The following is a 13,495-nucleotide window of genomic DNA, read 5'->3' as shown; positions in this document are numbered from 1 at the left end:
TTATGCTGTCTAAAGAAGGTATTTGAAATAAACAAATCATTTGTCTTGCAGAAATCTATCTTTCGTTCTCCAGCATCATTTCTATCACCACGTCCAAATTTTCCAACTACCGGACCCTCCTCTTTGCTCCCTACTTTTGTACTCCAATCACCAGTAATGAGCAATACATCTTGATTGCATGTTTGATCTATTTCAGATTGAAGAAGTTCTTCTATTTCATCTTCACTGGCTTTAGTGTTTGATGCATAAATTTGAATAATAGTGGTATTAACTGGGCTTCCCTGTAGGCGCATGGACATTATCCCATCACTTATAGTATTGTACCTCATGACTGATCTGGATATGTTCTTTTTTACAATGAACGCAACACCATTCCTCTTCAATTTGTCATTCCCTGCATAGTAAATCAAACAAATCACCACACTAGGATAAACTAAAAGATAGATAGTGGTTTCACAGTTTAGGTTAGAAATCTAAATTCAGAGTGTCAGCTCTAGGGGAAGACTTTAAGCTCTGGGGAAAGATCCTTGTCTCTTTTCAGTATCTTTAGGCAAGGCATTCCTTGGAGGTCTCCAAGTATCTTGACATCAATCTTACCCTTGTTGTTGTTGTTGTTAAGTGCCATCGAGTCGGATCCGACCCATAGCGACCCTGTACAGGGTTTCCGAGGCTGTAAATCCTTACGGGAGCAGAACGCCTCATCTTTCTCCCGCGGAGCATCTGGTAGTTTCGAACTGCTGGCCTTAAGGTTTGCAGCCCGATTCGTAACCACTACGCTACCAGAGCTCCTCTAGACCTAAGAATTTCTCAGTGCAGGGGTACCAAGCCTAAAGAATGCACTCCACCACTGAATCCTCCATCTTAGTGGTAGTAGGTCTCTCCTCTCTACTCATTTCTCTCTCCTTCATGTCTCGTAAGATGCTACACATCCTAGGGAAATTTCCCTAACTTTCAGATCAGGGATGTGACTAGATTTAAGGTGTTGCATTCTACCCTTGGGAGTCCTAGTGTGGTGCTGTAGGATAAATACTAGACCAAAAGGTTGGTTTGAACAGCAAGGTCAGAGGTTCAAACTCACCAGCTTGTCTGAAACCCTATATAAGGTCACTATAAAGTGTCGATGGCACTTAACAACAACATTCTATCCTTAATCTTCTTATTGGTTTATCCCATCAGATCACAGCATGGAGGATCATCCACTAAGTATTACATTACATCATTACATAACTGCCAAACAACTGAGAATCATGACCCAGTCAAGTTGACACATATTTTGGTGGTGGTGGTGGAGGAACACCATCTCTATGTTATTTTTCCCTGACCTTTTACCAAGCATTATGGCCTTCTCCAGAGACTGACCCCTCCTGATAAAAGGTCCAGAGTACTTGAGACAGTGTTGCTGTCCTCCCTTCAAATGAGCAATTTGGCTGTACTCCTTCTAAGATAAATTTCTGGGAATTCAAAATGTATTCAATATTCTTTAACAACACCAAGATTCGAAGCCATCAGTTTTTCAATCTTCAGTTTTTCTGTCAGCAGCTAACAATTTATCACAGCAAAGCAATGTACTCACTGTTATTCAGCCATTTAGAAACATTTATAGCAATTTCATATAGGACACTTTTATGTTATGTGGCTTAATGTACATAATCCTGCCACACATCAAAATTACCTAGAGAGCTTTAACCAATTAAAGGGGGAAAAAAAAAAAAAAAGGTTTCTAGAGCCATACATCTCACATATTTGAATTCAACTGGTGTGGGGTAGAATTAGGGCAGTGATTATTTTGTAAAGCCCTCTAACCAAAGGAGTTCTGGTAGCGTAGTGGTTATGAATTGGGCTGCGAACCTCAAAGTCAGCAGTTCGAAACTACCGCTAGAGAAAGATGAGGCTTTCTGCTCCCATAAAGATTTACAGCCTTGGAAACTCTGTACAGGGTCGCTATGAGTCGGAACCGACTCCATGGCACACAACAACAACCAAAGGAGCTCTGGTAGCGTAGTGGTTACGAATCGGGCTGCGAGCCTCAAGGTCAGCAGTTCGAAACTACCAGCGGTTCTGCGGGAGAAAAATGAGGCAGTCTGCTCCCGTAAGATTTATAGCCTCAGAAACCCTGTATAGGGTCGCTATGAGTCGGTACCAACTCCACGGCACATAACAACAACAACAACAACCAATTTTAATGTGCAACCATGACTAAAAGCATTGCTAAATAATATCTAGTAGTTACTTAGAGAAACATGGGATGCTATTCATTCAAACTATGCCATTCACACAATTAAATATAAATATAGCCACAAAAGTAATGATGATTTTTATTAAGTTTTCCTAGATAACATTTATGGCTACAAACAGCATGAAAGAAGGAACAAAACTGAGAATGAATTCACAACCATTATTCTTAAAAGTATATCTCACACCTATCTTTAGCAACCTTAGAGACCATCCTGATGTTATGTTTCCTTTTCTATGCTCTTTCATGAGGCACGCTACACCTGTTTAAATATGTCTGAAGTCGATGTTAAAAAAAGAAAAACCTAAGTAAATGACAGATATTCACATAATTTATTCATACCTGAAAGCCTGGCTAAAAGAACAAATGCATGTGGATGAATACTTAGTGGCAACAGAGTAGACCAAGCTAGTGACAATTGTTTCACACAGCGACATCTACCAAAACCACTCACAGAGACGCCAAGTAGGCCAAAAGAACATTAGACACGGTTTGAATTTGAAGCCTGCAAGCCACACACTCCAGAAATTCCTTTCCCCTCATATTCACTCCTGATGAGACTAATCTTGAGAATGAGAGCTTGTTCTCAGTCTTTTATCTTTCTGACTAAAATGCACATGGCCTATAGAGTTTTAAAACTAATGTTAGTATGTTTTCCCTAATATCAGTGTTAATTATAAACTAACAATGGGCTGCTGAAATTAACTAGGTAATCAATAAGGTATAAGGAACCACAAATCAAATCAAAATGTGTATCTGGCAGGAGGATTTACTTTCTCCTTCAGTACTTTTCTTTGTCTCCATTTTCCCCTTGTATTTCTGATTCAAGAATCAGAAAGAAATACTTGAATAACATATAAGAAAAAAGACAGTCAGTCAGTTTTACCTACTTGGGGGAAAAAAAGAGGGGATAAATTGTACTTTTTTTTTCTCTTTAAAATTTCAAGTAAATGCAAATCAGGCATATAAACTGTGCTCTAAGAATTAAAGTTTAATGTGGCTGCCTGACTTCAGAATACATTTTTGCTCTGAAACAGCTGTTTCTGAGCCAATATACAAAATCCCTAGGAACCTATAGAGCTTTGAGTCCCTCAGTGTCTAGGTCCCTAATATCTACGGTAGTGATTTTTAAACATCAGTGTGTTTTGGATGCACCTGGAGAGCTTGTTAAATAAAAATGTAGATTCTGATTTAGCAGATCTCAGATGGAGCCTGCGAATCTGAATTTTTTACAAGAGTTCTCAATGCAGATGGTTTGAGGACCATTTTGACAAACACCAGTTTAAAATAATAAAAGATGGATGACAGTGGCTGTAGGAGTCCTGGTGTGGTGATGTAGAGTAAGCACTGGGCTGCTAACTACAAGGTCGGCAGTTCAAACATTTCAGCTAGTTGCTCCTTGGAAATCCTATGCAGGGTCACTATGAGTCGGAAGCTGCTTGGTGGCACTTAACAACACAGTTATATTTAAAAATGGATTCAAATGCTGGACTCACAGGTTTCAGTTGGGCTAGAGAAGAGATGGAGATAAAGCTGGGAAGTGACCAGAATACGGGTGGTGGTGGTAGTTGTGTGTCATCGAGTTGATTACACTACATAACAACCCTATATAGGGTTTCTGAGACTGTAAACCTGTATGGGAGCAAAAAGTCTCATCTTCTCCCGTGGAGCAGCTGGTAGATTCCAGCTGCTAACCTTGCAGCTAGCAGCCCAACTTGGAACCCATTATGCTCCCAGAGCTCCCAAAAGAAGGGCTGTTGTTGTTAAGTGCCTTCAAGTAGATTCCAAATCATAGAGATCCTGTATAGGGTTTCCAAGGAGTGACTGGTGAGCTTGACCCGCCAACCTTGCGGTTCAAACAGACTTTGCAGTCCTGCAATTAACCCACAGTGCCACACCAGGACTCCAGAAGAAGGGCTGTTCTTAAATGCTGTCAAGTCGGTTCCAGTCCAGTCAACCTGTGTAGGGTTTCTGAGGAGCAGCTGGTGAACTTGAACCAGTCCAGCGTATTAAAGCCTCAACCAGATAAAAGGGCACTGATAAGAAAACACGGATGACAGACATCAATCAAATGTTCTGGTCCTAAGTCAAGAACAATTAAAGGTTTAACAGTCACATACTTGAAAGATACATTGAGAATATATTTTAGTGTCTCGTTGGCAAAACTAAAAGGCCCTTGTCCAGTATTCTAAAACAGCCTCCAAAACATCTTCTCTATTATGATAAATCAAAAGTTTATAAGTGGGAAAATTTTCATAAAGTGTATTTATTTTAGACCATCTACCATAAATAACTTGCTACTAAAATCTGGGTGCAAGTGCAGATTTCTCACTTTCAAAATGAAATTATCCTATCCGCCCTAGCTGCCTTACAGAGAAAAAAGAATCAGAATGCATACGAAAAGCCTTGGGGAAAAACATTTTAGAAGCATCTTACAAATACAAATTACCAAGACGATTAACACACAGTATAAGAGTGATTGACAAAAATAAAAACCTGTAGATATACCTCATGTTCATCATTGCGTGCTTTCTTTGTAGGAATGCCATTTTCCTATAAAAAAGAAATAATGACATTTACTATTGTAGCATTTCATATAAGAATAGAGTTGCACATTATTACAACAAAAGACGGCACTTGTATAAATATCCAACTACAGAAATTGTTCAGAAAACAGATTCAACAGAGCCAACCAAATGACCAGTCTTTCCCTCAGCATTTACATTCCCTGTGAATGGAGCATCAAAGTGTTTCATAAAATAAATGATCAGAAAAGGGAAATCTCTTTCAAGTATATTTTCCCAGTTTTTTTTAAAACAAGCAAAGTCTCTGTTCAGAATTTAAGAGAAGACTGGCAGTTTCCAGTAATTGTGCTTAAAACAGTCATTTCATTATTGAAATGAAACTCCAGGGAGTGTGACTAACAAGACGTGAAAGTACTCGGCTGCACCTCGTGCCTTTTAATTCTAGCAAGGTGGGATTACTACGCCTCTATCAAGCACTTTAGCTGGCTTTCAATTAAAACACACTACGCAGTGGCTTGGAAAGAAAAAATGATGCCATTCATAAGTGCTCACACGTGATGCCTAATGCTCTACAAACCAAAACATTACAAAGAAGGAAACAAGAAACAAACAGAAAAATGATTATTCTAAGAAAGGCCTAAAATATTATTTCTGCTCCTAAAACACAACGTCCCAAAGCATAAAATGCAACAACAGTTCTAATCATTACCTTCTGAGAATTAGGAAAATCTATTTACACCAAATCTGTGTATACCAATCTCCACAACACCACAATTCACTGTCAGACTTGGTTGCAACTGTATATTCTCTGATATTCTGCCCTGTTCTATCCTCCTCATTCTGCATGGGCTAGTGCCAAATCTTATATTTCCCGAATCCAAGGCCAACATCCTAAGGAAAAATGTTACACCCACTGAGATGTTTCAAGTCCACTATTCGTTTCTCCTTCACTTTCCTGCATGATGTTCAACTATATAGTTTTTGTTTTAAATTACTGGTGGTGCTGAGGAATAAGCTAACTGTAAGACCAGTGTTTCAAGTCCACAACCACTCTGTGGGAGAAAGATGAGGTTATCTGCTCCCACACAGATTCAGTCTTAGAAACCCTGTAGGGTCGTTATGAGTCAGAATCAACTCAATGGCACTGGGTTTGGTTTTGGTGTTATTATTACAGACCCTGAATGACACAAATGGTTAAGTGCCGGATTAACCTAAAGGTTAGTGGTTCATATCCAGAGGACAGGCCTGGTGATTTGCTTCCGAAAGACCTTGAAAACCTTGTGAAGTCTAGTTCTACTCTGTGGTTGCCAAGAGTTGCCATGAGTTGGAATTGACTCAACAGCAATTTACATTATTATGATGTGGTACACAGATTTTGTCATAATACGCCCCTACATGAAGGACAACCTCCCAATCTTTATCTTACATTATTCTGTTCCATTTTTACAGCAAAGAAACAAAACAAAACCCACTGTCATTGAGTTGATTCCAATAGCAATCCTTGACCTTTCAGACAGACTAGAACCTTTCCATAGGCTTTCTGAGGCTGTAAATCTCTATGAAAGTAACTTCCCTCATCTTTCTCCCACAGAGTGATTGGTAATTTCTAATTGCCAGATCTTTCTGTTGAGAGCTCAATGCTTAACCCACAGTGTCACTATTAGCTGGAACTAACTGACAGGTTTTGTTTTGTTTCTTTGACCATTAACTTTTATTTTATTTTATTTTATTTTAGCATTTAATGCTATCTGATTAAGTACTGGTTGTCTCCTCCAAATGAGGGGAAACTAAGTCTTAATAGCCCTTGTACTCTAGTGACTGGAATAGTGTCTGGCTCATGAGCATGCATTAATTACTTACTAAATAATTAAACGAATAAGTGATGCATGCACTTTGGACCAAGAGAAAGAAGTAGTGAGAGGCATGAGATATTTAGGTTAACTAGTTCACTGCCAAACAACAACAAAGCACATGTACTCACATAGTCAGAGACATACGAATAACAAAATGGAATTCTTTCTGCCATCTCTCTAATGTCTTTGTCTCAAGGACTAGTCCCTGGAAAACAGTAGCATGCTAAGTAAATTGGAAGGTCAGTGAAAGCGAGGAAGACTCCCAATGAGATGGACTGGCACAGTGTCAGCAGCAATGGGCTCAAGCTTAACAACGATTGTGAGGACAGCACAGGACCAAACTTATGTTGTGCATAAGTTTGCTATGAGTTGGAATAGATGCCATCGCATCTAATAACGACGACAATTAGATTATATGACTTCTTGTTCTGTAGTTCAGCCCTTAAAAGCAATGACCTAAAAGCTCTGGAGTTAGAGCATCCTACGTTCAAAGGCAAACTTCATAGATGACTTGCTTTGTGACTGAGGGCAAAGTTACTAAACTCATTAATAAAATAAGGGTAATTAATAGTACTCCCAAAAGAGGTAAAAATGTATGTCAAGCATGGAGCACAGGACCTAACTAAGGACCACATGCAATCAACAAATGTTTACTATAATTCTCCCTGTTGGATATGTTATGGGAGGTAGCACAAATCCAACTTCCCATAACATTAGTATGATGCATGATATTCAGCCTCTAAGGTAAGTAACACCAGAGGTCAAACCATCCTTGCATCTAAAGCAGCTTCCACACTTCTTCAGTGGTCTCTGTCCCAACACAGATCTCTTCATTAATTCTAGAAAATCTACCCCATTAGCCAGGCCATATCATCTTGCTCTGGAACAGAATTCTGCTCATTTATGAAAGTAAATGAAAAACTAATGCTACAAAGAAAGTCAGCACCTCAGGGAAAACCCCCTTCTAGGACTGAAACTTAAAGGGAAACTGCAAGCAGTCTAGTATGTTTGCTGGTGACCCCCTGGGTCTACTTGTGAGTGAAAGTGTGGGAAATACAGCAATGAAAACACGGGCTGAGTTTGGTCATGTTCTATTGATACCCACTGACCTTGAGATGAGACAGAGAGGAGAAAGGACTGGCTGGTCTGAAGTTTAGGGAGATCTGTGAACTCCTGAACTCATGGGCATTGACCTAGTCACTGGGTGTTACAGCTGAGAATGAAGTGGCCAGCTGGTCTGAAGTGCAGGGAAGTATGTGTGAACTCCCAAACTTTCAGTTAGTGCCCATATGACCTAGCTTGGATGGCTAGCTGACCAGAACTTGATCAGATGAAGATGTTTTATACTGGAAGCAAGTGTAAATTGCTACAATATGATAAACTGGACTTTTGCTTATGGATGCAGTTGCTCAAAATTCCAACGGGAATGGACGAATTCTTCATATCAAGTAACAAGCTTGTTTCATCAGTGTACTGGATGGTGGTGGTTATGTGCCGTGGAGTCGGTTCCAACTCATTTGTTGTTATTGTTAGTTGCCATCAAGTCAGTACCGACTCATAGCTCCTTATGCACAGCAGAATGAAACACTGCCTGATCCTGGGCCAACCTCACTACTGTTGCCACGCTTGAGTCCATTAATGTTGCCACTTGGTCAATCCATCTCGTTGGGGGTCTTCCTCTTTTTCTCTGACTGTCCACCTTACCAAACATGATATCCTTCTCCAGCAACTGATCCCTCCTGACAATATATCCAAAGTATGAGAGACCAAGTTTGGCCATCTTGGACTTCAAGGAGCACTCTGGCTACACTTCTTCCAAAACGGATCTATTGGTTCTTTTGCAGCCCATGGCACTTTCAATATTCTCCTCCAACATCATAACTCAAATGCATCAGTTCTTCTACGGTCTTCTCTATTCACTGGCCAGCTTTCGCATGCATATGAGGTTATTGAAAATACCATGGCTTGGGTCAGAAGCACCTGAGTCCTCAAGCTGACATCTTTGCTCTTCAACACTTTAAAAAAGGTTTTGTGCAGCAGATTTGCCTAATGCAATACGCCCTTTGTGATTTCTTGACTACTGCCTCCGTGAGTGTTGATAGTTGATCCAAGAAGAATAACAACTTCAATCTTTTCTCCATTGATAAGAATGTTGTTTATTGGTCCAGTGATAAGGATTTTTGTTTTGTTTACATTGAGATGTAATCCACATTGAAGACTATGCTCTTTAATCTTCATCAGAAAATGTTTTAAGTCCTCTTCATTTTCAGCAAGCAAGGTTGTATCATCTGTATATCACAGCTTGTTAGGGAGTCTTCCTCCAATCCCACATTTTTCTTCATAGATCCCAGTTTCTCAGATTATTTGCTCAGTATACAGGTTGAATTAGTATGGTGAAAGAATACAACCTTGTCACACACATTTCTTAATTTTAAACCATTCAGTGTTCCCATGTTCTGTTAGAACAGCTGCCTCTTGGTGCAGGTACAGATTCCTCATGAGCACAATCAAGTGTTCTCGAATACTCATATTCGCAATGTTGTCCATAGCTTGTCATGATCCACACAATCAAAAGCCTTTGCATAGTCAATAAAGCAAAAGTAAACATCTTTCTGATATTCTCTGCTTTCAGACAAGATCCATCAGACATCAGCAATGATATCCCTTGTTCCACGGCTTCTTCTGAATCCGGCCTAAACCTCTGGAAGTTCTCTGTCAATGTATGCTTGCAGATGTTTCTGTATTTGCTTTAGCAAAACTTTACTTGCATGGGAAATTTAAATAGATTGCCCGATGATTTCCACATTCCATTGGGTCACCTCTATTTGGAATGGGCACAAATATGGATCTCTTCCAATCAGTTGACCAGATAGTTGTCTTCCAAATTTCTTGGCAGAGATGAGTGAGTGCCTCTTGTGCTGCCTCACTTTCTTGAAATATTTCAATTTTTATTCCATCAATTCCTGGTGCCTTGTTCTTTGCCAATTTCTTCAATGTACCTTCTTCTTCAGTATCATTGGCTCTTGATCATATGCTACCTCTTGAAATGGTTGAACATTAACCATTTCCTTTTGGTACAGTGACTCTGTGTATACCTTCCATTTTCTCTTGATGGTTTCTGAATCATTCAATAATTTGCCCATAGGGATGGGCAATTTAGACACTGGCTAACAAAAAATTGGGGGGACGGGTTATAAAGTATGAAGTGACTGGCTTACAAGCTTCCGCTAGTGTGCTTAGTTTCAGAATGAGGGGGTAAAGTAGAATCCACACTGAATAGCTTTCCTCTTTTCCACACAAATCTGGTGAAAGGGTATAGGGAACAATGGTGATAGGATTTTATAACTCAATTGTAACTGTTAGGATTAATTGTGCTTGTCACAACTGTAGTTGTTGAAGAGTTATAACTAAACGGGGTGAGTAGTTAATCTTTCATTTCAGGCACAAGAGTATCCTAGGACAATGAAGTAGGAAGAGCATGAGTGGAGCATGAGACCACTACTAAGAAAAGCAGTGACAGAAGAAAAAGTAGTAGAGATGGTGGTATGGATAGAAAGAGCAGCTGCAGGCTCTAGGCTCATGGATTGAGTAAGGTTGTGTGCCTATGGGCAGAAGGCTGGCTGGCAGAATGTGCCTGCTGAAAGTTAAATGAATACATATATTTTTTATAATGTGTACATCAAATATTTTGCTTTGTTCATTTGTGAAATATAAGATGTAAATGGAAGTCACAGGAAGAAAGTAGTATAACTGTTGTTACAGGAAGAGGATTGCAATCACTGAGATGAAACAAGGTATATAATTTGTTGAATATAAAGCTAATGATCTTCTCTGTAAAACTTCACTCAACTCACAATAAAAGTTTTTTAAAAAAGTATTGCTACAAAATCATGTTGCTGTTGTTGTTAGGTGCCCAGTTTTGCACCAACTCACAATCAGTGTTACACTTAAGCCCACTGCCACTGTCACTGTGCCAACCTATCTCACTGTGGGGTTTACTATTTTTTGATGAGCCTCCACTTTACTAAGCATGATATCCTTCTCCAGGGATTAGTCCCTTGTGATAATATGTACAAATTATGAGAGAAGAAGTCTGGCCATCTTGGCTTCTAAGGAGCAGTCTGGTTGTACTACTTCCAACACAGAGTTGTTCATTATTTTGGTGGTCCATGGTGCTTTCCATATTCTCTTCCAACACCATGACTCAAATGTATAAATTCTTCTTCATTCTTGTTTATTCATTGTGCAACTTTCACATGCATTATGAGCTATTGAAAACACCATGGTTTGGGTGAGGCACACCTTAATCCTCAAACTGGCATCTTTGCTCTTGAACACTTTAAAGAAGTCTTGTGCAGAAGGTTTGCTTAATGCAATACGTCATTTGATTTCTTGACTATTGCTTCCATGAGTGTTGATGGTTGATCCAAGGAAAGTGAAGTCTTTGACAACTTCAATTTTTTCTTCCTTGATATGGATGTCCAGTGATGAGGATTTTTGCTTTCTTTACGTGGAAATGCAACTCATACCAAAGGCTGTGTGGTCTTTGATCTTCATCAGTAAGTATTTTAAGTCCTCTTTACTTTCATCAAGCAATGTCGTATCATCTGCCTAACAAAGCTTGTTAATTCTACAAAATCATAAAAGCCTTTATTAAACCAAATACCAAAGTATGAAACTACTGTTTCTTGACATATCCTCTATGCAGGTCTATACATTCCTGAAAGCAGTGTTTCCAGCTCTCTGATTCTTACTTGATGAATTCTGTGCTCTTCAACTTACATAACATCAAAACAGCAGTTTTTGCATCCTCAAAAGACTAGAATTGTATTCCTTTTCAATGCAGTTTGAACTTTTAGATCCAAAAGAAGTCTTAAAGGGCAAAATCAGGGCTGTAATGTGGATGGGCTAAAGGTTCCCAATGAAATTTCCAAAGGATAGTCCTCACTATTCTCAAATGAACAGCGCCATTCTTCTTATGGAAAAAAATTCCTTGGTGTAATTTTCCTGGCCTTTTTCTCACCAATGCAATTTTTTGTTTTCTTAAATCATCTTTATGATAAGCTCCCATGATCACCCCGTGTCCTGTGAAAAGCATCTATCAAGATTACCCTTTCAAAGTTCCAAAAACCAGTCACCACACCTTGTGTGTTGCCTCATAGCACCACTTTTGGATTCACTCTCATATTTACAGCTGTGCCTCCATAACAAACAAGGTCATGAAACTAACCAACTCACTAGTTGAATTTTAAGGAAACAGCTTCCAACTTAGTTGTTGTTGTTGTTAAATATCGTGAAGTCAGTTCCGACTCATAGTGACCCTGTACAGGGTATCCGAGGCTGTAAGTCTCTACAGGAACAGAAAGCCTCATCTTTCTCCTGTGGAACGGCTGGTAGTTTCAAACTGCCAGCCTCGAGATTAGCAACCCGATTCATAACCACTACACTACCAGAGCGCCTTTCCAACTTAGTGGTGATCTTTAGTATCTGCTACCAACTGTCTGGCCGACTGATTGGAAGAGATCCATATTTGTGCCCATTCCAAAGAGAGGTGACCCAACAGAATTCGGAAATCATCAGACAATCTCTTTGATATCTCAAGCGAGTAAAGTTTTGCTCAAGGTAATACAGAAACAGCTGCAATCATACATTGACAGAGAACTTCCAGAGGTTCAAGCTGGATTCAGAAGAGGCCGTGGAATGAGAGATATCATTGCTGATGTCCGGTGGATCTTGGCTGAAAGCAGAGAATATCAGAAGGATGTTTACCTGTGCTTTATTAACTACGCAAAGGGTTTCGACTGTGTGGATCATGACAAGCTATGGACAACATTGAGAAGTATGAGTATTCCAGAACACTTGATTTTACTTCTGAGGAATCTGTACCTGGACCATGAAGCAGTTGTTCGAACAGAGCATGGGAACACTGAATGTTTTAAAATTGGGAAAGGTGTGCGACAAGGTTGCATTCTTTCACTATACTTATTCAACCTGTATGCTGAGCAAATAATACAAGAAGCTGGGTTCTATGAAGAAAAACGTGGCATCAGGATTGGAGGAAGGCTCATTAACAACCTGCGATATTCAGATGATACAACCTTGCTTGCTGAAAATGAAGAGGACTTGAAACATTTACTGATGAAGATCAAAGAGTACAGCCATCGGTATGGGTTGCATCTCAATGTCAGGAAAACAAAAATCTTCACCACTGGACCAATTAACAACATTCTTATCAATGGAGAAAAGATTGAAGCTGTCAAGGACTTCATTCTTCTTGGATCAACTATCAACACACGTGGAAGCAGTAGTCAAGAGATCAGACGACGTATTGCATTAGGCAAATTTACTGTATAGGAACTTTTTAAAGTGTTGAAGAGCAAAGATGTCAGCTTGAGGACTAAGGTGCAACTGACCCAAGCCAAAGTATTTTCAATAACCTCATATGGATGTAAAAGCTGGACAGTGAATAAGGAAGATCGTAGAAGAATTGATGCCTTTGAATTGTGGTGTTGGAGGAGAATACTAAAAGTGCCATGGACTGCCAAAAGAACCAATAGATCTGTTTTGGAAGAAGTGCAGCCAGAGTGCTCCTTGGAGACCAGGATGGCTAAGCTTCATCTCTCATACTTTGGACATATTGTCAGGAGGGAACAGACACTGGAGAAGGATGTCATGCTGGGTAAGATGGAGGGTCAGATAAAAAGAGAAAGACCCCCAACGAGATGGATCAACCAGGTAGCATCACTGATGGTGTCATGCGTGGCAGTGGTAGTGAGGTTGGCCGGGGATCGGACATTGTTTCTTTCTGCTGTGCATGGGGTTGCTATGAGTTGGTTCCAACTTGATGGCACCTGACAACAACAACAACACCAATTATGCCAGAG

At 39.7% G+C, this 13,495-nt stretch overlaps 1 protein-coding gene across 1 annotated transcript in view; it reads right to left on the bottom strand.

Annotated features, from left to right (window-relative positions):
* PPA2 (pyrophosphatase (inorganic) 2) overlaps window positions 1-13,495 on the bottom strand; it is a 148,252-nt gene that overhangs the window by 122,359 nt on the left and 12,398 nt on the right. Inside the window, exon 3 of the mRNA XM_006874556.1 lies at window positions 4,742-4,786. Coding sequence (XP_006874618.1) covers window positions 4,742-4,786 — 45 coding nt within the window. The remainder of the gene's footprint in view (window positions 1-4,741; window positions 4,787-13,495) is intronic.

Source organism: Chrysochloris asiatica, unplaced genomic scaffold (genome assembly GCF_000296735.1).
Source record: "Chrysochloris asiatica unplaced genomic scaffold, ChrAsi1.0 scaffold00285, whole genome shotgun sequence".
NCBI classification, from domain to species: Eukaryota; Metazoa; Chordata; class Mammalia; order Afrosoricida; family Chrysochloridae; genus Chrysochloris; species Chrysochloris asiatica.
Note: the sequence above shows the minus strand (reverse complement) of the source record. Positions and strands in the feature narration are given on the sequence as shown.